Source organism: Lissotriton vulgaris, chromosome 6 (assembly GCF_964263255.1).
Source record: "Lissotriton vulgaris chromosome 6, aLisVul1.2, whole genome shotgun sequence".
Lineage (NCBI taxonomy): Eukaryota > Metazoa > Chordata > Amphibia > Caudata > Salamandridae > Lissotriton > Lissotriton vulgaris.
In genome coordinates this window covers 224,569,944-224,594,076 of record NC_141694.1, presented here as the reverse complement: position 1 = coordinate 224,594,076, position 24,133 = coordinate 224,569,944, and the positions used below count along the sequence as shown (strand labels likewise).

The following is a 24,133-nucleotide window of genomic DNA, read 5'->3' as shown; positions in this document are numbered from 1 at the left end:
TTTGGTGCAGTCTGCCATGCCACTTAAATATTATACGAAAGGGGTGTCGCCAGGAGTATGCCACCCCTTTCTCTCGCAAACATGCTGTGACCTCCTTAACTTCTCATCCTTTCTGCGGGGTGCTAGCTGCTAAGTCTCGGTACAGGGTGATGTTCAGGCATTGATATTGAACAGGGTTTTTCAGTCTGGCTTCCCTGATAATAAGCTCTTTCAGCGGATAATCCAGGAGGAAGGCCCGTCGACTCAAGCCCACCCTGTGAGCCTTATCAATGCGGATCTCCATCTCAGAAGGAGCTGCCAGAATGTCACGGAACAGGCCATGCAGAAAATTGGTGATGTCAGTCCCTTCTGCGTCCGATGGCACCCCACAAACTCGAATGTTGTTGCTCCAAGAGCGGCTCCCTAGGTCCTCTCCATGGGCTTGCAAGTCGAGCTGTTGGTCCTTCAAATGGATCTCGTCGTGCTGTAAATGCGTAACTTCCTCCTCCTTGGCCCGCTCCTGGTCCTCGATAGCTGCCACCCTGTCTCCAAGGGTATCTACCTCCCTCTGGAGTTCGCGTACCTCTCCTGCAACTTCACTTTTCAATGTTTGAAAGTCTTCGCAAAGTGTATTAAATGTCTCTAGGAAAGATTTGTTTATAGGGGCGTCCTCATCATCATGACAAACGCTGGCCTGGGAGGCTTTGGCGAGCAGCTCTTTCAGCGTGCGCTCTTTCCTACCCCTTTGGTTGGACATGATGTCTCCTAGGTCGGTGGATCACTGGAGGCCAGTCGGAGCGAGGCTCGGTGCCAACCAAATCGAAGGCTATGTTGCGGTCCGGGAGAGCGTACCTTAGGAAGAGTTTGACAGTCCCTCAAGGGTATGGTCTGACCCCCAATCTCCGTAGCAAGGTGTCACCCGGCAGTGCAAACCCCAACAGGGCCACCAGCCGCTAGATATGGCTTGGACCCCCTCTGTCTGAATGCAGGGCCCATAGCCTAGGTCCAGGCTCCGCTTGCCGCCCTTAGAGGTAGGGTAGGAGGCCTCCGCTGATATTCAAGGACACTCAATGCCTGGTAGCGCTGCCTCCGGTTGGGGCAGTGTGAAGGGTCGTGCTCAAGCTGGTGCTGCCCCTATTTCGGGGAACACCAAGCGGCAGCTGGAGTATGCTACTGGCGTCTCAGCCCTTGCTTCCGCTGCTCGGGACTGGGCCTGTGACTCAACCTGGGGAGATTGCGCCCCAGTGTGATCCCAGGGGTCGCCTGAAGCTGCGCCGCGGTTCTCAGTCGCTATAAAATGCTGCATGGGCAGCAAATTCCCAGACGGGGCGGCAGTCAATGGAGGTGACAGTCCCCTCTGTGTGTGGTGCCCCCTGCTTGGTTGTAGGTGGTGCTTAATGCTGCCGGTATCAGGATGTTAGGCTCTTGTGGAGGATCCTGGCCCCTCCACGCCTATATTACCCTCTTCTATGTGAGGTACTGTGGGGGATGTCGGTGACTGGTTGAGCACTGCCACTACCCCGTAGCACCAGTCGACTTGCCCTGGCCGGAACTCCTCACTGCGCCGCGCTGCCCCATCATGCCTTCAGGTGCGCCTGGCCGCAACTTCGCACTTCTCTCCAGCCCCTTTACTTGCTGCAGCCCCCTTGGACCAATGCACATTCGGCTACTTCAGTCAGTGTTCGCGGGGGGGCTGCTAATGAATCTGAGAGTCCGCGCACTGGATCCCCCGCTCGGTGCTGGTCCTGCTTACCGCTACCTTTGCCGAGCCGTCGGGCCAACGCAGTTTTCAGCGTCCCTTCGCTCTCACCATCTCCTCCACCCTGCAGGGTAATGCTGTTGAGGTTGTGAAAAGTTGTAGAGGTTTCACAGGGTGGACTCAGCCACAGCACCAGAGCGCCAGCCGATCTTCTCTGGCCGGTACTCCCGGCCGCGTGCCACCAACCAGCCCCGCCTTTAAGGACTTCAGGCCACGCCCATTCACCGCTCCCAGGATGTGTCTCGTAATGCAGCGTCGCCGGCCTCGTGCAGCCGACTGCGTCAGGAGCCTCTCTGAGGGCCCACCATCGGTCAGTTGCAAGGTAGTTGTACCCTTCCGATGTCATCTAGATAACGTCTAATGCCGCCCTTTGCGCCCACCGGCAGAGCTATTTGCTGAGCTCCGGCACAGCAGAACTATTTGCTGAGCACTGGCAGCGCACAGGGTCCGGCCGACATCTTGGCCTCCATTCTCGCTCCGTTGTCCAGCTCCGAACAAGCTCAAAATTCAGTCCCCAGCCTCGAATTCACAGTTTCAAAGCATCGGTTCGGCTGGGGGACATTTTCGCTACTCCCGGGTTGCTCTTGGGGGAATTATTCTCTACTTTAGAGCCGAATCAGGCATCGGCGGGCCGGGAGACGAAGCAACGCACGACCTACCCGCTCGCCATCTTGGCCATGCCCCAACTCTATACATTTTAAATAATTGGTAACAAATGTGCCTTGAAGGCAGCTGTGCTGTCAAGCCAGACCTAAAAGTCTGTCCAGGGCCCCAAAACAATAGCATTTCCTAGTAGAAGACTGTACACTGGCCTCACCTTAAGAACCACCCTCATTCTTTCCCTATTATCCCTGCTTCTGTATGTGAGAAAGTCATAATAGATTTGACGAGGGAAATAAGTACCAAGGGAACATTCTTTGCAGTTGTTTTGGGCGACCAGTTGGCTGCAATAACATTTTCAAAGCCTGTACCTTATTTGTTAGGGTTGCTTCACTGTAGGTTTTCACATTCCTGTTTGTTAGCATATTTAAAGGCAAATACATGTTTTTAAAATATTGTCCAGGGCACCTCCTGCACAGAAGCTCCTCTCTTCCATTCACCTTGTCACCAACCGCTGCCCCCTCAAAAACATGTGCACAATGCGCAGGGCGCCTAAGGGGCATCACACCAGGTTGCTTGTGGTTTTTCTGTTCACCCCTGTTTGTGTCACCTCCTCCGCAGTTAGGATTCTGTCTCAGCAGATTCTTCTGCTTTTGGACTTCACAAAGAAATATTGAGTTCATATTTGCAAACGTTTTAGTGGTATAGGACACAATGCAGTATGTTTTCAAATTTTTTGCCCACTATGCAGCTCAACTCAGGTTTCATCCATGTTCAAATCATATGTGGTCCCGCTCCTACAGGAAAAGTTCAGCCAGAACTGGTAGGCCAGGTCCCCTCTAAAAAGAAACACAAGCATCCCCCGAACAGTTTGGCCTTATTTGAGCTTCCTGTGAAGTGATGTGCACCTCAGACCTTTGATTTGCAATTGACTGGTCCCGAGGAGAGTGGCGCAGGAGGTAAAGCCAGTTGACTGAAAGTGGCTTGAGCAACAGGCAGTGGCTGAGACTTTTTCAGTACAGGCTTGTGCCCCACAACGTGAAACTGTTGAAGGAAATTCTCTTTGTATTCCTGTGAAAAGTAAAAATATTTAGACCTCTGTCCGGCTGGACAAGTCACTTAATACAGAATCGACTGTGTCTGTATTTATCTTTATGCTTGATTCTTTGTTGCATGGGACCGTTGTTGTTTCTAAAAAATTAGACTTTTTCAAAGCATTGTTATCATCAGCATTGTTTCTCTGCATTTCACAAGCCAATACATACAGTCTGCAACAAACCTGGCCCATATTTCCTTGGCTCTTAGCCTCTTTATGGACCAAAAGGAGGGCACATGTGAACCCACCTCCCCAACAGAACAATCCTGCAAAAAAAAAAACAGGATGATCAGCAAACCTCGTTAATGTTATCATAGACTGTTGCTCCTTGTTTTTTTTTTTTTTGGTTTGCCCCATGTGCTACCATGTTCGATAGTAAGCTTTTTCAGTACGTCAGCCCTTCATGTGCTGAGGCATACTGAATCTCTGCAGCACTACATTTTCACATTTCCCTTTTTAATCCAAGTCTTGCTCTTTGCTGCATCATCAACAAATGTGTACACGTCATGTTGTGCACCTTTAGCAATTTGAGAGCCATATCAGTTCATAAAAGCGAGTATGTGCAATTCCTTAGCCTCATATTTAAAATGTAAGTTATGAATTTGTCTGTTAATAGCAAAGTGTGATGTGTTTGTACTTTGTGACTTAATAATTCCCTTTGTTTCACACTTCCATCTAGTACCTCATTGTTGGTTGTCTACTTTGCAGTCCTGCACTGTCATAACCCTATACGTTTTGGGTGAATTCATTCTAACGCACTTGGCTCCTGGTATTTCATTTTTCTGGTTATAACACAGATAGTGGCAGAATTTCAAGGACAAGAAGAATCGAGGGTCTCCACAACTTTCATTGATCTCTTTTATGGGATGAATTAAAACATCTCTGAACAACGTCTCTTGAAGTGGGCTGATGAAACCAGCTTGAGGTGATCTGCTTGGCATTCACAATCCTGACAGAAATTCTCTGGTACATGATTGGAAATCTATTGGGGCCTTTAAGATGGGGGTCTCTCCTCCTCTCCCAAACAGGCAACCGTGATTATCTGAATTAGATATAAATTACATCTGCACTATGCTGCCCCTGTTGACTATACCTGAGCTCCCTTTTTATTTTTTTGCTGCATACTTAAATTGACTCGTTACACCTACACATTATTAGCCAAATTGTTAATGAAGCTCTTGTATTACAGAACTATTGTACAAGGGTTCTTCTACTCCAGACCCGCCTCTGTGTCTCCTACTTGCCACTACCCTTCATTCAACTCTAACTGTGACTTGTCACATCAGTTGCTCCTGATGATTGTTTCCTCGCCGGCATCCTGCTCTCTTTCTTAGTGTATCCTCAAAACATGAACTTTGTTAAAATAGCATTCTTAGGAACAGTTTCTGCCAACATGCAGCTAGTTTCAATGTGTCCATTTTTGCACATTCATGCTTGTGCCACTGGGCTGTGCCATGGCCTCTCTGAATTCACATGAAATTACCATTTTGGAAAATGCTCACGTGTGGAACTTCCATAATACTTTGTGGCGCTCTTACTGCCTATAATTTAAATACAAAAGGGATACTTGTTCTTCCAATTTAATTACTTAACCTTTCAACTATCCACCTTCTTCTTCATTTAAAAAAAATATTTTATTTTTAATCCAATCGTAATTTAATCTCACATATTTCTACCACTGACCCCTTCTCTCAAGACAAGTTATTAGCTGTTTGAATTGGTGCATTTGGTATAACGGTGGATCTGGTCAATAAATCCTGCTTTCATGCTATGAAACCGTTGCAGCTATGTGAATTGAAAATTGTTTGAAATGTGAAGGGGGTTTTGGTATTTATCTGTAGCAGGCCTTGAAAAATCATAAAAATGTCATGACTTGCAGGTCGAATAACTTGAATAATCTACTTGACCTAACTGTAATGTACTTGACCCGTAAACTGATCTCAAATTGCGTGATCATTGGCAAATAATTCATTTTACAAACTCGCCTTTTTCTTCATTCTCACATACGAGTGCACCTTCAAATATGTAATTTCAGCATTTCTGCTGTACAAAACAAAAGTCTACAAAACTCTTTTGTTTGGGTAAATAGACTAAACATTTGCTACATACGTAAAATAGAATCTAGCCCACATACACATGATCCCTGACTTGCCTCTCAGTTTACTAATGGCATTGCCATCGGGGCTGGTGCAGGAGAGTTTCTCAGTTCATGTTTAAGCACTCACATTTAATAAATATATTACTAAAGCATAATGTGGTAGCGCATTGTCATTTACAGATAGTAAATAGCTAAAAACCTTGCAGCTTTACTGACAAAACAATATAGTGTAATAACCTGTCAAAATTGGGGCTCAGAAAACATATTTTTCGTTTGCACAATACCAAGTTAAGTGTTCTGATTTGTTTTTCGTCCTATTCAAATATTTTTGATCACACAGAAGAACAAAATATGGGCTTTCACAACTACTGAAATATATTTTGAAATGTTGCACCGTTGACTTATTAGCTATTTAATTGTGTGTTCGAAAGACCCGATGCCCTACAGCCTTCAATTTCACACTTCGTACAGAAAATCAGACAGTTCACTTTACAAAATCCTCCAACTCGGCAATCAAAGAAGGAAAAGTAATTGTAAACTGACTTCTGAGCTCTGTCTTTGAACACAGAGAAGATGTGAAATAATAAAAACGAGATTTTAGGCATTTTTATTGCTCCTTCACTTTCTGACTGATCAGAAAACCTGTTCTTTGTCAATACGCCAGAATAGGCCATAAAAGTAGCTCAACCTAATAAAATCTAACTCGCCGCAGCGAGTGTGCGAGTATATTTTTCAAAGCCTGTGTAGACATGGGCCTGTAATCTAAATGGACCTCTTTGAGCCATTACCTTTTAATCTAATTTGTTAACAACGATCACATGATGTAATTTACAAAGCTGGCATGTTAAGAAATCTTTCTCTTTTTAAAAAGCTTTCGTTTGACAAATGTTCACGTTTGGAAAATCAAGGTTTTCGAGACTGCATTAATGACACTCGCAAGTGTCTAAAGATGTACAAATTACAGTAGTTTCTTTTTTTTTTCTTCCACCTAGATTCGCTTGCCCCCTGAAGTTAATCGGATCTTGTACATTAGGAATTTACCTTACAAAATCACCGGAGAAGAAATGTATGATATCTTTGGGAAGTACGGACCTATTCGACAAATCCGAGTGTAAGTGTCAATTGTCAAGATATTTGACTGTAAAAGTATTAATTATGTGTCAAACAGATATGCTGCAAAATAAAAAGAGCTCACCATATGAGACACCCTCCTTAAAAAGTCATGGGTAAAAACAGGGACCAGGTTCTAATTTAACACCACCTTTCCTGGACGTCCCCATATGTTATGATCTAACTTTTTGTTTTAAAAACGGAGAAATGTGTGTATTTGAAATTTGATCGCTCAAATTATTTTGCAGTTGTTGCGAGTTGTTCTTCGATCTAGTTGGCAGTGCTTTACAGTGACTAGTACTTGTGCTTATCTCCATGCATCAAAATGCTTCCTCTATTCCAAGCATCCCTCTAAAAAACATTGGGGCTAACTTTTTTTTAAAGAGGGAGAAGCACATTGAACTAGTAACTCAGTTGCATTTGGTGAAGAGGTCATTTGGATTGTCGGGCAGATAGTTTACTCTATAGGGAACCTCTAATTGTAAAGGGGGGCAGGGTGGCATAAGATGAGAGGAGAGAGAGCAGACTCCTCTGACTGGTGGAGAAGGACAAGAGGAATCCTTTTGGGGGATTGTGAGTGATCGGTGAGGATCGGTAATGTGGACAACAAATGACGATGGGAAAGGTGATGTTAACTGTGGGGGGTGGGGAACTCCAATGTGGAGAGTCAAATAAGAAATAAGATTTGGGTTTGGAACGGAAAGTGTGATGTGGATGACCATTAAGAGGCGGCCTGCAAGGAGGATGAGACACAGACTCGAAGAAGAAGAATGCCAAAAAAAAATAGTATTTTGGGAAACTTTGTTGAGAAAGAGGGAATAAGTAGACGTTAAATTAATCGTACTTATTTTCTAGAAAAAATAAAATGCCACCACCTTCAAACATGTCCCGGCTGCACACGTTTGATTGTTTTAAAAAGAATCTGTTGGTTGGCAGGCTCACAGTATCTAAAGATACCCTTGGTAAATCAGGATTTTTCTGTTCAGACACGGTCACTTCCCTATTTTTAGGTCTGGCCTAGAGACATTTCGTTATTTTGCCTGACTATTGTTTTCTCAAAATAATATACATCCTATTTAGTAATAGTACTTACAGAAAGCAGCTCTGGGTCAACCTCCTTCAGCAATTGGTCAGCTAGTGTGCTGTGGAAATGCTGGCTCAGCCCATAGGGCAGATTACAGTGTATCCGCCATTGGTTTTCTGAGGAGTTTTGGTGGCATTTTGGATCACTCTAACTGACAGCCATTTGTTGCGGGAGATCATGTTGAATGACAGCATTTAGCCTGCTTACCTGTTCTTCCGCATCAGGAGTATGCATGGCTTTAAGTGGGTCAGATAAACCAGTGGTTTTAACCCAGTTAATGAAATGGGTCCCTCTCAGGCCTTATATTCATGTCCTTAACTTTACGGGCTAAGACACTAATCGATTTCTGAACAATTAATGCAAAAACCATTAAGGTAACCCATGTCACCAATTTAGTTCCTGTTTATTTCACGTTTTACTTAATCTTGCATTCCATAACTGTTAGCTGTTTCCAGGATTTTGTGTTTCTGTGATTTTTTTTTTTTTTTGCTTTGCATATTATTCTTGTATAGTCCATGGAATTAGGTTGCCTTCAGATTTTTATAACAGGCCACAGGCCACAAGCGAAAGCTCTGAGGTTGAGGCTAAAGGCAGTGCGAGTTTCTCAGTGTGTGTCAAAAAGGTGTTCAGAATTGATGGGCATTCAAGCCTTTGCCTCTACAGTGCAATAGCCATGTATCACAGTTGCAACTGTGTTCTATCCACAGGTACAGTTTGCCAAAATATTCACAAGGCAAAATTAAAACAAAATGCAATGTTTACAGGTGAGCGGGTGTTTAGTGGGCTTTTGGGGATAAATGGAGGGGTTTTGAGGCAGTGCGTTCAGGAGATATTTTGGAAACCGGTGCTGAAGAGGAAAGAGATGAGGTGTAAAATATGTAGATGGACGAGATGTTGAGAACAAAAGGGCATACATGCATAGCATAACGTCATCTGAATGAGACATCTTATCTGAAGACTACTACCCCTTCCACAGCCCTCTATAATGTTTAATTCAGCATCTCACAGTTTCAAGTTGAAACATTTTCAGTATTAATTCTTTACAACAAAATCATTATTACTCATTTATCTCAAACAGTTAACAACCACTGAGAAAGCAAATTGTCCTGGCTGATTTTAGAAGTATGTTAGTTATTGTGTTCTATATGTACCTGCGATAACAGATAGCTGAGAGAGCCAGCAAATTACTTGATGGGTGGCACACTATGGGGATTGCAGAAATTTAGTTTACATTTGTGTGTTTACGCCACACCCTTGAATACACGGGGAGTTCGGGTCTCCTTCGAGGCCCACTGAGAGCAGTGCTCCCATTACGAGCAGAATTCTAGCAGCATGTTAAGAACCGCTAGAGGAAAATGAACAAGCACTTGCAATGCAACGGTCTCTGCGTTAGTTAAGCTTAACACCTTAGCAGCTATGGAACGTCCAGCTCCAGTGCTGAACGTTCCATTGCGCAGGTGAGGTTCGAACGTCCAACGGCCGACGGCAGCACTCCCGAGGTAGTGGAGCCGTCGGCCGTTGGACTAGGCGCAGCACTTATGAGGTTAAGCAATTCTGATGTAATTATTAATGTTTTTGTAAACGTTTATGCACATACCATGCATATGTATGGATATGTATGGATGCATTAATATTGGTATTTATATAGATATGCAGATGTTTATGTGTGTGTGTGTGTGTGTGGAATATATGTATATATATATATATATATATATATATATATATATATATATATACATATGCATATATATGCATGTTATGTACATGAACGTTTTACAAACACTAATAAAAGTAAAGCTAAAAAAGCCACCTGTTTACAAACAGAATTTTTTTAAGTTTAATAAAGAAGAGACCTATTGCATTTTGAATGTTTTTTCACTAGTGCCTTTAAGCAAAGAGTAAAGGATTGGAGTAAGGTCACTCTGTTTTGTCAGTGTCCGTAGTAGAGAGTGATTAGTAGAGAGTGAGTAGAGACTAGAGTAGTAGGTATAGACTAGTAGAGTAGTAGGTATAGACTAGTAGAGTAGTAGGTAGAGAGTAGTAGAGTAGTAGGTAGAGAGTAGTAGGTAGAGAGTAGTAGAGTAGTAGGTAGAGAGTAGTAGGTAAAGAGTAGTAGAGAGTGAATGGTAGAGAGTAGTAGAGAGTGAATGGTAGAGAGTCAGTAGAAGGTAGTGAGTAGTAGGTAGAGAGTGAGTAGTGGAGAGTGAGTAGTGGAGAGTGAGTAGAGAATCTCAGTGCCTCACACACACACACACAGTGCCTCGCACAGTGTCTCAAACACACACACACAGTGTCACACATACACCCAGTGTCACACACAGTGTCACACACATACACACAGTGTCACACACATACACACAGTATCTCTCTCACACACACAGTATCTCTCTCACACACACACAGTATCTCTCTCACACACACACAGTATCTCTCTCACACACACAGTATCTCTCTCACACACAGTATCTCTCTCACACACAGTATCTCTCTCACACACAGTATCTCTCTCACACACACAGAGTCTCACACACACAGAGTCTCACACACGGAGTCTCACACACACGGAGTCTCACACACACGGAGTCTCACACACACGGAGTCTCACACACACGGAGTCTCACACACACGGAGTCTCACACACACGGAGTCTCACACACACGGAGTCTCACACACACGGAGTCTCACACACACGGAGTCTCACACACACGGAGTCTCACACACACGGAGTCTCACACACACGGAGTCTCACACACACGGAGTCTCCCACACACGGAGTCTCCCACGCACTCAGTGTCTCCCACGCACTCAGTGTCTCACACGCACTCAGTGTCTCTCACGCACTCAGTGTCTCTCACGCACTCAGTGTCTCTCACGCACTCAGTGTCTCTCACGCACTCAGTGTCTCTCACGCACTCAGTGTCTCTCACGCACGCAGTGTCTCTCACGCACGCAGTGTCTCTCACGCACGCAGTGTCTCTCACACACTCGCAGTGTCTCTCACACACTCGCAGTGTCTCTCACACACTCGCAGTGTCTCTCACACACTCGCAGTGTCTCTCACACACTCGCAGTGTCTCTCACACACTCGCAGTGTCTCTCACACACTCGCAGTGTCTCTCACACACTCGCAGTGTCTCTCACACACTCGCAGTGTCTCTCACACACTCGCAGTGTCTCACACATACACACAGCCTCACACATACACGGTTTCACACAGTGTCTCTCACATACAGCCTCACACAGTGTCAAACACACACACACACGTAGCTGCCAAGCATACTGTGTGCTTACACGTTTAGTGTCTCACACACACACAGTGTCACGCCCGTCCGCGCCTGGACCGCGCCCAGTGCCAGGACCCTTGGCCCACGAGGACCCCGGCCGACCCGCCTGACGTACACCGCCGCCACCCTCATCGCACTCAACACCGGCCGAATCCCAGGATGCTACCGAGCCACCCCACGACGCACCCACGGACCCTTCAGCTGCCACGCCTGCAAGTTCACCTGCATCCGGACCTGCCCTGCACCAGCACCTGCCAAGCCGAACACCAGCAGCAACCACCTAAAATGCATCCTGCTCAACACCCGCTCCGTCCACAGACACGCCATCGAACTCTGGAACCTCCTCGACACCACAGCCCCTGACGTTGCCTTCCTCACGGAGACCTGAATGAACGCCTCTTCAGCGCCCGACATCGCCATCGCCATCCCAGAGGGCTACAAGATCACCCGGAGGGACCGCACCGCCAACCAGATGGGAGGAGGCATCGCCATCATCCACAGGAACACCATCCGCATCACGACCAGCACCGACGACACCCTAACGACCGCCGAACACCTGCACTTCCAGATCCACACCGACCCGAAGACCACCCTCAGAGGCACCCTGATCTACCGACCCCCGGGACCACGCACACAATTCAGCGAGGACATCGCCGACTTCGTCAGCCTGCATGCCCTCCCCTCCGCTGACTACATCCTCCTGGGGGACCTCAACTTTCACCTGGAGAACAACAACGACCGCAACACCATCACCCTGCTCGACAACCTCGGACTCAAGCAGCTGGTGTCCACCCCCACCCACCTCGCCGGACACACACTCGACGCCGTCTTCTCATCCAGCAAAGACATCGCCTTCAGCCACGCCACAGAACTCCACTGGACGGACCACAGCTGTGTCCACTTCACCTTCAAAAGAACGACGATCCACCACCACCAGCAACAGGTTGCCCGAAGAAGCTGGAACAAGATCACAGCCGACCAGCTCGCCGCTTCCCTGAGCCAGCACCCCCCTGCCAGCTCAGCGAACCCCAGCCAGGCCGCCGACAACCTCACGAAGTGGATCAGCAACTGCGCAGGGACGAACTCGCCCCTCTGAGGACCCCGCCCAGCAGACCCGGCAGCAAGAAAGCCCCATGGTTCACCGACTAACTCAAGAGCTCCAAGAAGAACTGCCGAGCCCTCGAGAAAGTCTGGAGAAGGGAACCAACACCGGACAACATGACCACCCTCAAGCTCGCCACCCGGAAGCACCACCAACTGATCCGCGCCGCCAAGAAAACTGCAATCAAGGACCGGCTGGATAACAACGCACACAACTGCAAGGAACTCTTCAACATCGTGAAAGAGCTCTCCAACCCCAACGCCGGAAACAACGACATCACCCCATCGCAAGACCTCTGCAACTCCCTCGCCTCCTACTTCCACAACAAGATCGCGGACATACACAACAGCTTCAGCATTCAATCGACGCACGCCACGACCGCAGCAACGACGCCCACCACCACCCTCCGCTCCTGGACTCCGATCAGCACCGAAGACACCGTCCGCATGATGAACTCCGTCCACTCCGGATCTCCGACCGACCCCTGCCCTCACCACGTCTTCAACATGGCCGACGCTGTCATCGCACCCCACCTGCGGGACATCCTCAACACCTCCTTCGACACCGCCACCTTCCCTGAGAGCTGGAAGCACGCCGAACTCAGCGCTCTTCTCAAGAAACCCACAGCGGACCCCACCGAACTCAAGAATTACCGCCCCATCTCGCTCCTCCCGTTTCCAGCCAAAGTCATCGAGAAGACCGTCAACAAACAGCTGGCCGCCTTCCTCGAGACAAATGGATCCCTCGACCCCTCACAGTCTGGCTTCCGAGCCAACCACAGCACCGAGACCACCCTCATCGCTGCCACCGACGACATCCGAGCCCTGATGGACAACGGAGATACAGCGGCCCTCATCCTCCTAGACCTCTCCGCGGCATTCGACACTGTCTGCCACCGCACCCTAGTGCAGCGCCTCAGCGTCGGAATCCAGGAGAAGGCACTGGAATGGATCATCTCCTTCCTCGACGGAAGAACACAGAGAGTCCGCCTACCACCGTACAAATCAGAAGCCACCGAAGTCATCTGCGGCGTCCCTCAAGGATCCTCGCTGAGCCCCACCCTCTTCAACGTCTACATGAGCCCCCTCGCGGCCATCGCACGCCAACACAACCTCAACATAATCTCCTACGCCGACGACACCCAGCTGATCCTCTCCCTGACCAACGACCCCGCCGCCGCCAGAGCCAATCTGCACGAAGGGATGAAAGAGGTAGCCGAGTGGAAACTGAACTCAGACAAGACGGAGGTCCTCATCCTGGGCTCCTCGCCCTCCGCCTGGGACGACTCCTGGTGGCCCCCCGCCCTGGGCACCGCACCCAAACCGACGGACCACGCACGCAACCTGGGCTTCATCCTGGACTCCTCCTTCTCCATGACCAGGCAAGTCAACGCCGTCTCCTCGTCGTGCTTCAACATCCTACGCATGCTACGGAAGATCTTCTGGTGGATCCCCACCGAGACCAGGAAGACCGTCACCCAGGCCCTCGTCACCAGCCGACTGGACTACGGCAACGCCCTCCACGCCGGTACCACCGCCAAGCTCCAGAAGAGACTCCAGCGGATCCAGAACGCCTCAGCCAGACTCATCCTCGACATCCCACGAAACAGCCACATCTCCGGACATCTGAGAGACCTGCATTGGCTCCCCGTCAACAAAAGAATCACCTTCCGTCTCCTCACCCACGCACACAAAGCCCTACACGATCAAGGCCCGAGCTACCTCAACAACCGAATCAACTTCTACGCTCCCAAACACCACCTCCGATCAGCCAGCCACGCCCTCGCCGCCGTCCCCCGCATCCGAAGAGCGACAACAGGAGGAAGGTCCTTCTCCTACCTGGCCGCCAAGACCTGGACCTCCCTCCCTCCCGACCTGCGCCTGACCCAAGACCACCTCTCCTTCAGGAAGAAGCTGAAGACCTGGCTGTTCGAGCAGTAACGCCTTCCCCCCCCCCCCCAAGCGCCTTGAGACCCTACGGGTAAGTAGTGCGCTCTATAAATGTCTTTGATTGATTGATTGATTGATTGTCTCACACACAGTGTCTCACACATACACTGTCTCACAGTGTCTCTCACATGCACAGTTTCACACAGTGTCTCACACACACACACACACACACTGTCTCACACACACACTGTCTCTCTCACACACACACACAGCCTCACACATACACGGTCTCACACAGTGTCTCTCACATACAGTCTCACACAGTGTCAAACACACACACACACGTAGCTGCCAAGCATACTGTGTGCTTACACGTTCAGTGTCTCACACACACACACACAGTGTCACAGTGTCTCTCACACACAGTGTCTCACACACACAGCCTCACACATACACTGTCTCACAGTGTCTCTCACATACACAGTTTCACACAGTGTCAAACACACACACAACTGTCTCACACACACACTGTCTCTCTCACACACACAGTGTCTCACACACACACAGTCTCTCACACTCAGTGTCTCTCACACACACAGTGTCTCACACACACAAAGCCTCACAGTGTCTCACATACAGTCTCACAGTGTCAAACACACACACACACACTGTTTCTCTCACACACACACACACACACACACACACACACGTAGCTGCCAAGCATACTGTGTGCTTACACGTTCAGTGTCTCACACACACACAGTGTCTCACACATACACACACACAGCCTCACACATACACTGTCTCAGTGTCTCTCACATACACAGTCTCACACAGTGTCAAACAAACACACACACACTCGCAGCTGCCAAGCATACTGTGTGCTTACACGTTCAGTGAGTGCAGCCTTTTTCGCCAGCAATTCACATCCAAAAGACAAAGTTTTGCATTTACTATTGAAAATAACCAGCTTGCAAGTGCTGTTGGCTAAAATGCCAGCACTGGGTTATGATATTGCTCGTGACATGGAAACATGTATCTGTTATGTGTCACTGCGGTTATATATTTCACTACGATCAAAGACCTGGCAATGAACCTAGGGGCTGAGCTGTTAAGGAATCAAAGCCTTCCGGTAAAAAAAACAAGTTATGACATACATAGTATTAATGCTTTACTCGAGGCTGAAGGATTGGTGCAGTGATTTATTTTTTACTGGGTACTGCGTTGCTTTTTAAGGTTTTGACGTGTACCCCCTTATATGTTTGACTAAGATAGCCGGCAGGCTACAGGGGTTGTTTACAGTATCTGGTCCCGGCCCCGACAGCAGGTAACAATGCATCAGACCGAGGGCACACACTGCCTAAAAAGGAATATTTTATCATAGCAATCAGTGCAAAGTAAAAAAGATATTAGAATAGAAATGGAGCTGAAATGATAGGGAGGATCAGACATTTCTCAGTGGATCAAGCAATGGAGTAAAGGTACCTAAATGTAACTTTTTGGAGTCGAGCAAACATCAGAGCCCCATAACATAAATATTGCGCACTGGTGCAAAAAATGGGTGTGCAAAAAATGGGTGTGCAGTGATGTTGGTAGGATTTATATGGCGAATTCGTAGGCTGTGCATCTCCAGACTTGTCTGGTTGGCAGCACGCAGGCTCATAGTAATTGTTTTTTTATCAGTGCACTTTCTATGAAGTTTTCCTAACCAAGAACTTAATTTATAGCATTGCTTTTCAGTTAGGTAAAATTATGAATTATAATATGCACATATGTGCTAATTATAACCAAGGAGATTTCTGCAAACTGCTGTTATGACATGTTAAACACAGAAGAGCTTCTGTAGTAGTACACATGGAGGTGTAGGCGTTAGCACATCTATTTTTGCACGTGAGTGTATTTTTTGTGATGTGGCCCAACGCCACGTGTTAGTTGCAGTTGAAAATGACAGCTATTTTTACACTGTTCTTAAATTTCCAAAATAAGGAGTGAACAGTTGCTGAATTAAAATTCCAATTCTATCACCACAGTGCATTTTGGAAAAAGAGGTAAAAAGCAGGGAGACTGGCGATGAAGATACTATCTAGAAAGCATATGGGAAATTTGTGGATGTTTGAGAATACACAGCAAACTGTCACAAGAGGGCGCTCATTAGCTTGAAGTAGGTAGCATGCACTCTCTGTCAAGAGGATGAAGACCCATCGATTTAATAATCTGCATTGCATTGTATGAGTCTGAAAGTTAGTACGAGTGAAACAACATCAGAAACATTGAATGTCTTTTTTTTGCAGTGGAAACACACCAGAGTCCAGAGGAACAGCATATGTTGTCTACGAGGATATCTTTGATGCTAAAAATGCGTGTGACCATCTCTCTGGATTCAATGTCTGCAACAGATACCTTGTTGTATTATACTACAATGCAAACAGAGTAAGTACACACATACCCTGTTCTGTACTCGCCCCTCTTGATTTGCTGTTTTATTGATTAGTTAATAGCAGGTGTTGGCTTGTTTTTATCACGGTACTAAAAAATCCATATAGGATTCAATCGTATTTTAGTTTAGTTGGACGTTTTCCTACTAATTCTATTGATACATCCTCATGCGGTGCCATGCAGTGGAAACGTCTGCACTAGCCTTTGAAGAAAGCGCCGATGTATAGTTTCATGGAATAGACATGGACATGTGCGCCATTATTTGTGTACCCATTAAGAAAATGGGGTAGCCCATAAGGTATGGACCTGGGTGTATATTGTTATAAACAAACAGTGGTCCTGAACCTATAGATTCCAGTGTTTGATTTAATCAATGATGAATCAATATTTAGTAAGGAGCAACAATAATCAGTCTGCTCTATAATACTCAAAGGCTTAGTTATACTGAAAAGAACCTTGCACCACGGTTAAAGAAAATATATTCCTATTTTATTTTTCTGTATTCATATTTTTTTACAATATATCTTTTAGTCAGTAAAAACACATAGGTTGCCCCAAAACAGGAGCGTGCAAAGGAAAGGTGTGATCAAGAAAGTAGGACAAGTGAAAGGAGAAGAAAACACACAGCGGTGGATGAGAAATAATTCACAATATTTTACAATCAATATCGGACATATAATTCGCCGTATTGAATCCCTGGCCAGAAATGTAGTTTATAGGTGTCCCAGACTCGGCAGCCTACTGAAAGTGAAGTGATTATAGATCATTTGACTGTCGTAGAAAGCCCACTTTTTTTGGGAGGAGAATTGCAACTATAAGAAGCTTTTTCCACCTTCTGTAAGCTTTTAAGTGCAAAATATAGAGTCCATGTAGCCATCAAACCCACTGGAAAAAAAAGAGCATAGTAAACAACCACTTGGTTTAAATATGAAGTCCGACACCGTGCCATATTTTACAGTGCGTGTAATATAAGCTCACAAAGAAAGCAGAACAATTCAGAAATGTAAATCCGTCCACAAGAGGCTCTGTATCTCGGTAGCAAATCTGTCGAGTCAGAGGCTGACCATTGACAATGTAATAGCTCTTGATTGTGATATCCATCATTGCAATGGGATCGTTCTGAAATTAGTGTCTTGTCTTTCAAAAATAGTGGGTCTCAGTCAGGCCTTTGAAATGCAAACACCTTACTGGTGGGAGTGTATAGCAGGCAATTACCTGTTTTCATTGTATAAATCATCAGTAAATTCAAGCTACCTAGTGGTCATACAGAGTTACAGTGTGAAAACAGTTTTCGAAATAGCTTAACCGAAAATAGAAATAAAGTCAAATGCACACAGTTACAGAACAATACAAATAGTGTAACGTTTCGCTTTGAGACCCTCATCTGCCAGATAAAAAAAAATCCTTATTCTGAACCACGATAACCACTGTGAAGTGACAGTGTATTGTATAGTAAGATTGCCATACATCAAAGAAATGCAATTTTACCCACAGCAATCAATTCGCTTTTGTGAATCGTTTCTCTGAAAGATATGCCTGATTGCTACTTTGGAGAGTTGGTTTCTTTTTCTCACATGCACACATAGTTGTTACTAAGTACTCTGTTCTAATATGTAGCATTTCTGGCTGTTGAGTGGGTTAATACATATGGTTGACTGCACTGTTGCATTTATTGTACTCGGATGTTTAGGATGGGGTGATTGATCATATCTAGGTATGAGAAAGGTATAACTGTGCAGCATTATGCATACTGTACCTGCATTTCTATCATATTTGTATATAAAGCAAAAATGTGCTCCAGAGGAAAGTTTGATGTCAACTATGCCCAGTGAAAGGCTCTTGGAATTGGCGCAGTATGCTGTATTTTGGAGAGCTTCAGCTCTAGTTTCCACATTTCAGATTAAGGAGTATGACATGCAGAGGCAGAGACCTAGCTCTTGTTTCTAAGAAGAGTTGTGATCTTATTTCACTTTTTACAAATGATTTAACGTTGGCGAAAATAGTAGCTGTGTTTTTTTTATGCACTGTGCAGTACTTCGTATCACATACACTGCATTCTCTTAATTTAACTAGACCGTCTAAATCGCCAGAAAATGGTTGCCATTCTTCTTGCACAGGTCCAAAGACCCACTTTGGTGACCATGCTATGCCACTGTGGTCTTATCATCCGAGGGGATCAAATATCATGAGATTCCCAGCAGAAAAGAGCACATTTTTTTAGGGTATTGTGAGAACGCTCACAACTAGCACTGAAAGTAACAAAGGATCCTTTTGAAAGATTTTATTTTTTTCTGAAAATAGTTAAACATTTATTGGGAAAATCATTTTGTTTTGAACTTATAGCTTGAAAAAAAGTTTGACTTTGACCATTATCATACCATGTCATTACCACAGCACATCTCTAGCGCCTGAATTAGTTACAATAGTAATCTGTTCAGTTGAAGTGTGAATATATATTAAACATATAACAGTTTTGAACAAAGCGCTTACTAAATATTCACCTATATGCTCTAAATGTACAGGGTTTGTGTAACATTAAATAGCTTGGCGTGACTAGCATGGCTGGTCATGTATTGTACATGCAGGAAAAGAAGAGTATGTGCTTCCATTTCGATAGCAGTCACTGAGCCCTTTCACTTAGCGTACTTAATTATTGTTGCTTATTTCTTGCAGGCATTTCAAAAAATGGACACAAAGAAGAAAGAGGAACAGCTCAAGCTTCTCAAGGAAAAGTATGGCATCAACACAGACCCACCCAAATGAGATTTTGGATTCCTTTTATTGCTTCTTTCCAAACAAAGACTCTTGCTTTACAATTCTGGCCCAATTATATTTATCTTTCATCACTGGATCCAACTGTATATTGTTGATACCCGTTCAAACTGATTATTATTTGGTTTATATTCCCCCTTTGAACTTTTTCAGTGACCTCTGCAGTGCTTGTCTCCTGATTTCAACATCATTACCACTTCTGAAAATAAACATGGAAGATAATTTACGGCTGTGTTTCTTATGTACCCTCTTGTTCCTTTCTCAGTTAGATTGCTATTTATATGGTTAGCTGAGGATTTTTGTATTATTCACGTCACCATGCACCTGGAATGGTCAAAATTGGCTCTCCTCTTAGTTTTATTAATATACCCTGCAGTGTTTGAGTTTGTTAATGCGTTAGTGTTCTAAATTTCCGGTATGCATCTGAATTGCCTGGCTGCTTATCTGTACGCCGGTGAGATAGCTATATTATTGTCCCCATGGGGAATTACATTCTCGTAAAACAGTGATGATGAAAAGCATGTTTGAACCTTTGCTGAGTATTTTCTTGTTTAGTAGAGATCTTCCTTTTACATTTTATTGGTTATTTAGTTACTTAGTTTGATGCTTATAGAGGACTTGCTTTTCTAGAACAAAGATATTTTTAAAGTGGATGGCTTTCATTAACGTAAGACTTTCAAAACACTGTTTTGCAGAATAGTGCCTATTCTATCTCAGTGACCATCCTATATGGCAAGAAACTGAATGTGTTTGAATTGAGTAGTTAGTGATATTAGTTGATGGGCCTTACTTGTAGCAGTTTTGTCTTGTATGAGAGAGAGAGAGTGTGTGTGTGTGTGTGTGTCAAGCAATATAAGGAAGTTATTATTCAGCCTAAATGAACTACAATTGACTGCCTGACTGCACCATTAGCTTGTACTAATTCTGGCATAAACGAAGTGGCATAGACGCTCTTTTTTGGAGATGGGAGACGCCGTTGTAAATGTTGTGCAGATTTTATATAGTACTAGCAACCCGTCCCGACGATGTCCTGGTATGAATTGCTGCCGGCCAGTAGTATATTGTTTTGTAGGATTTCGTTTTGATAGCATTTCTTATCTGTGACAGGCCTGTGAAACGCTCCGATTCACAGTGCACTGCTGATGCACTTAAGAGTGCGCGTTCAGTAGTGTGTGAACTCGAGTTCCCCTACTTTATTTTTCCTTGCAATATTACATAGCGCAAACTTGACAACATGGCGTGAGCACAATTTAAATTACAGAAGAACACATTCATTTGTGGTAGGCACGGGGAGACAAAGCAATTTGCCTGGAATCACAGGATGTTGAGCAGATGGCAAGATTCGAACATAGCTCCCCAGCTCTAAAGTTCGCAATTCTACAACTTGTGGCAGGAGGTGTGTCTAAAAGTGTTTGTCGGTGCTGGCCATCAATGAGAGACCTGTGCATTTTTCAAATGGGTGGTGAAAAAATATGAGTATGTTGCTGGAGATGTGGGCCGCCGTGCCACCAATGTACTTACCGGGGGAGGGTAAATACCCATTATTCCGCAACGTTCTTTCTGCATACCATCACCCCGCATACTTTCATTACGAAAGTACCATGACTCCGCAATGCCATTATAACGCATGGCATTACATTTTATATACTTTTACCACGCATACATTTACAACGAAATTAGTTGTAAATGCATGAATGGTAAAAGAATGTTTTGTTTTTTTAAATGTTTGGATAAGGTAAGTATGGGTATAGTGGTATATGTTTTGGGGTGTTTGGGTATTTTAAGGGTTCAGATATAGTTTTGGGTTATGGGGTACAGGGGTACTTTCAGGGTTTAGGGATAGGTATGGGTTTTGGGGTACATGAGTATTTTTAGGGTTCAGGGCTAGGTTTGGGTTTTGGGGTATAGGGGTATTCTTGGGGTTCAGGGGTAGGTTTGGGTTTTGGGGTACAGGTGTATTTATAGGGTTCAGGGCTAGGTTTGGGGTACAGGGGTATTTTAGGGTTCAGGGCTAGGTTTGGGTTTTGGGGTATAGGGGTATTTTTAGGGATAGGTTTGGGTTTTGGGGTACAGGGTATATTTATAGGGTTAAGATGGGTTAGTGTTTAAGGGTGTTGGGGTATTTTAAGGAGTAAGGGTGGGTAATGATTATGGGGTGCAGGGGTATTTAAAGGGAGCAGGGTGGGATTAGCACACGATATAAGACATGGCATGAAGTGCGGAACGTTTGTAGACAACAAAGATCCCATGAGTTAGAATCAATTTCCTGGGTCAGGGTAAAAGATACAATGACAAATAACCACCCAGGCAAAACCAAACTACGACAATGTAATGTAGACCAGCAAATGAGAACAAGCATTGGAAATGCAATAGGGCTCGCATTAGGAAAGTTTGAGCTATTGGTATTGTAAATGACACTTTTTTTATTTATGTGTTGGTTTTGAAAGTAGCAAAATTAATAGCTTTGTCAGTTACAATGTCAATAGTTTTAACTTTTGCAAATGTGACACCTATAGCATTTGTAATGCAATGTGTGTTGTATTTACGTGACTTAGATGTCTTGATATTACAAATAACAATGGCTTTTAATTTTGTAAATAATTAATACTTAAATAAAAATAATTGTAATTTATAATGGCCATAGCTTAAACGTTTGTAAATAACTTTTGTGAAGATTATGTTCAGTGTATTTTATTGTGACAAAAATCCAAGAACATTGCATTTGCACCTACACACACACAGAGCCACACTCATATAGAGGTGGTGGTGGTGGTGGTGGTGGATGTGGTGGTGGTGGTGGTGATGGTGGATGTGGTGGTGGATGTGGTGGTGATGGTGGTGGTGGTAGATGTGGTGGTGGTGGATGTGATGAAAGTGGTGGTGGATGCGGTGGTGGATGTGGTGGTGGAAGTGATGGTGGTGGTGGTGGATGTACTGGTGGATGTGGTGGTGGTGGATGTGGTGGTGGTGGATGTGGTGGTGGATGCGGTGGTGGTGGATGCGGTGGTGGTGGATGCGGTGGTGGTGGATGTGGTGGTGGTGGATGCGGTGGATGTGGTGGTGGTGGATGTAGTGGTGGCGGTGGATTTCATGGTGGATATGGAGGTGATGGTGGATGTGGTGGTGGATGTGGTGGAGGTGGATGTGATGGATGTGGTTGTGATGGTGGATGCGGTGGTGGTGGTGGAAGTGATGGTGGTGGGTGTGGTGGATGTAGTGGTGGTGGATGCGGTGGTGGATGAGGTGGTGGTGGATTGGTGGTGGATGCAGTGGTGGATGTGGTGGTGGATGCGGTGGATGTGGTGGTGGTGGTGGATGTGATGGTGGATGTGGTTGTGATGGTGGATGTGGTGGTGGTGGAAGTGATGGTGGTGGGTGTGGTGGATGTAGTGGTGGTGGATGCAGTGGTGGATGAGGTGGTGGTGGATGTGGTGGTGGATGTGGCGGTGGTGGATGTGGTGGTGGATGCGGTGGAAGTGGTGGATGTGGTGGTGGGTGTGGTGGTGGTGGATGTGATGGTGGATGTGGTGGTGGTGGTGGATGTGGCGGTGGATGTGGCGGTGGATGTGGCGGTGGATTTCATGGTGGATATGGAGGTGATGGTGGATGTGGTGGTGGTGGATGTGATGGATGTGATGGTGGATGTGATGGTGGATGTGGTTCTGATGGTGGATGCGGTGGTGGTGGTGGAAGTGATGGTGGTGGGTGTGGTGGATGTAGTGGTGGTGGATGCGGTGGTGGATGAGGTGGTGGTGGATGTGGTGGTGGATGCGGTGGTGGATGTGGTGGTGGTGGTGGATGTGGTGGTGGTGGTGGATGCGGTGGAAGTGGTGGATGTGGTGGTGGAGGTGGTGGTGGTGGTGGATGTGATGGTGAATGTGATGGTGGATGTGGTGGTGATGGTGGATGTGGTGGTGGTTGTAGTGGATGTGGTGGTGGGTGCATGCGGTGGTGGTGCATGTGGTGGATGCGGTGGTGGTGGATGTGGCGGTGGATGTCATGGTGGATGTCATGGTGGATGTGGAGGTGATGGTGGATGTGGTGGTGGTGGGGGTGGTGGATGTGATGGTGGATGTGGTGGTGATGGTGGATGTGGTGGTGATGTGGTGAAAGTGGTGGTGGATGTGGTGGTGGTGGTGATGTGGTGAAAGTGGTGGTGGATGAGGTGGTGGATGAGGTGGTGGATGTGGTGGTGGTGGATGTGGTGGTGGTGGTGGTGGATGTGGTGGTGGATGTGGTGGTGGTGGATGTGGTGGTGGTGGATGCGGTGGTGGTGGATGTGGAGGTGGTGGATGTGGAGGAAGTGGTGGAAGTGGTGGATGCGGTGGATGCGGTGGATATGGTGGTGGTGGTGGGTGTGGTGGTGGTGGGTGTGGTGGTGGTGGGTGTGGTGGTGGTGGATGTGGTGGTGGTGGATGCAGTGGATATGGTGGGTGTGGTGGATGTGGTGGTGGTGGATGTGGTGGTGGTGGGTGTGGCGGTGGTGGATGTGGCGGTGGTGGATGTGGCGGTGGTGGATGTGGCGGTGGTGGATGTGGCGGTGGTGGATGTAGCGGTGGTGGATGTGGTGGTGGATGTGGTGGTGGATGCGGTGGTGGATGCGGCGGTGGATGTGGCGGTGGATGTGGCGGTGGATGTGGCGGTGGATGTGGCGGTGGATGTGGCGGTGGATGTTATGGTGGATGTGGTGGTGGTGGATGTGGTGGTGATGGTGGATGTGGTGGTGATGGTGGATGTGTTGGTGATTGTCGTGGTGATGGTTGATGTGGTGGTGGATGTGATGGTTGATGTGGTGGTGGATGTGGTGGTGGATGTGTTGGATGTGGTGGTGGTGGATGCAGTGGATGTGGTGGTGGTGGTGGATGCTGTGGTGGTTGTAGTGGATGTGGTGGTGGGTGTGGTGGTGGGTGTGGTGGTGGATGCG

General features: G+C 46.2%; 1 protein-coding gene across 1 annotated transcript in view; it reads left to right on the top strand.

The window, feature by feature from the left end:
• The window catches only part of SF3B6 (splicing factor 3b subunit 6), a 34,640-nt gene extending 15,205 nt beyond the window's left edge, over positions 1-19,435 (top strand). Inside the window, exons 2-4 of the mRNA XM_086925164.1 lie at positions 6,525-6,643; positions 16,293-16,431; positions 19,111-19,435. Of these exons, the coding sequence (XP_086781290.1) occupies positions 6,525-6,643; positions 16,293-16,431; positions 19,111-19,200 (348 nt within the window). The 3' untranslated portion in view covers positions 19,201-19,435. The remainder of the gene's footprint in view (positions 1-6,524; positions 6,644-16,292; positions 16,432-19,110) is intronic.
• Positions 19,436-24,133: the final 4,698 nt, after the last annotated feature.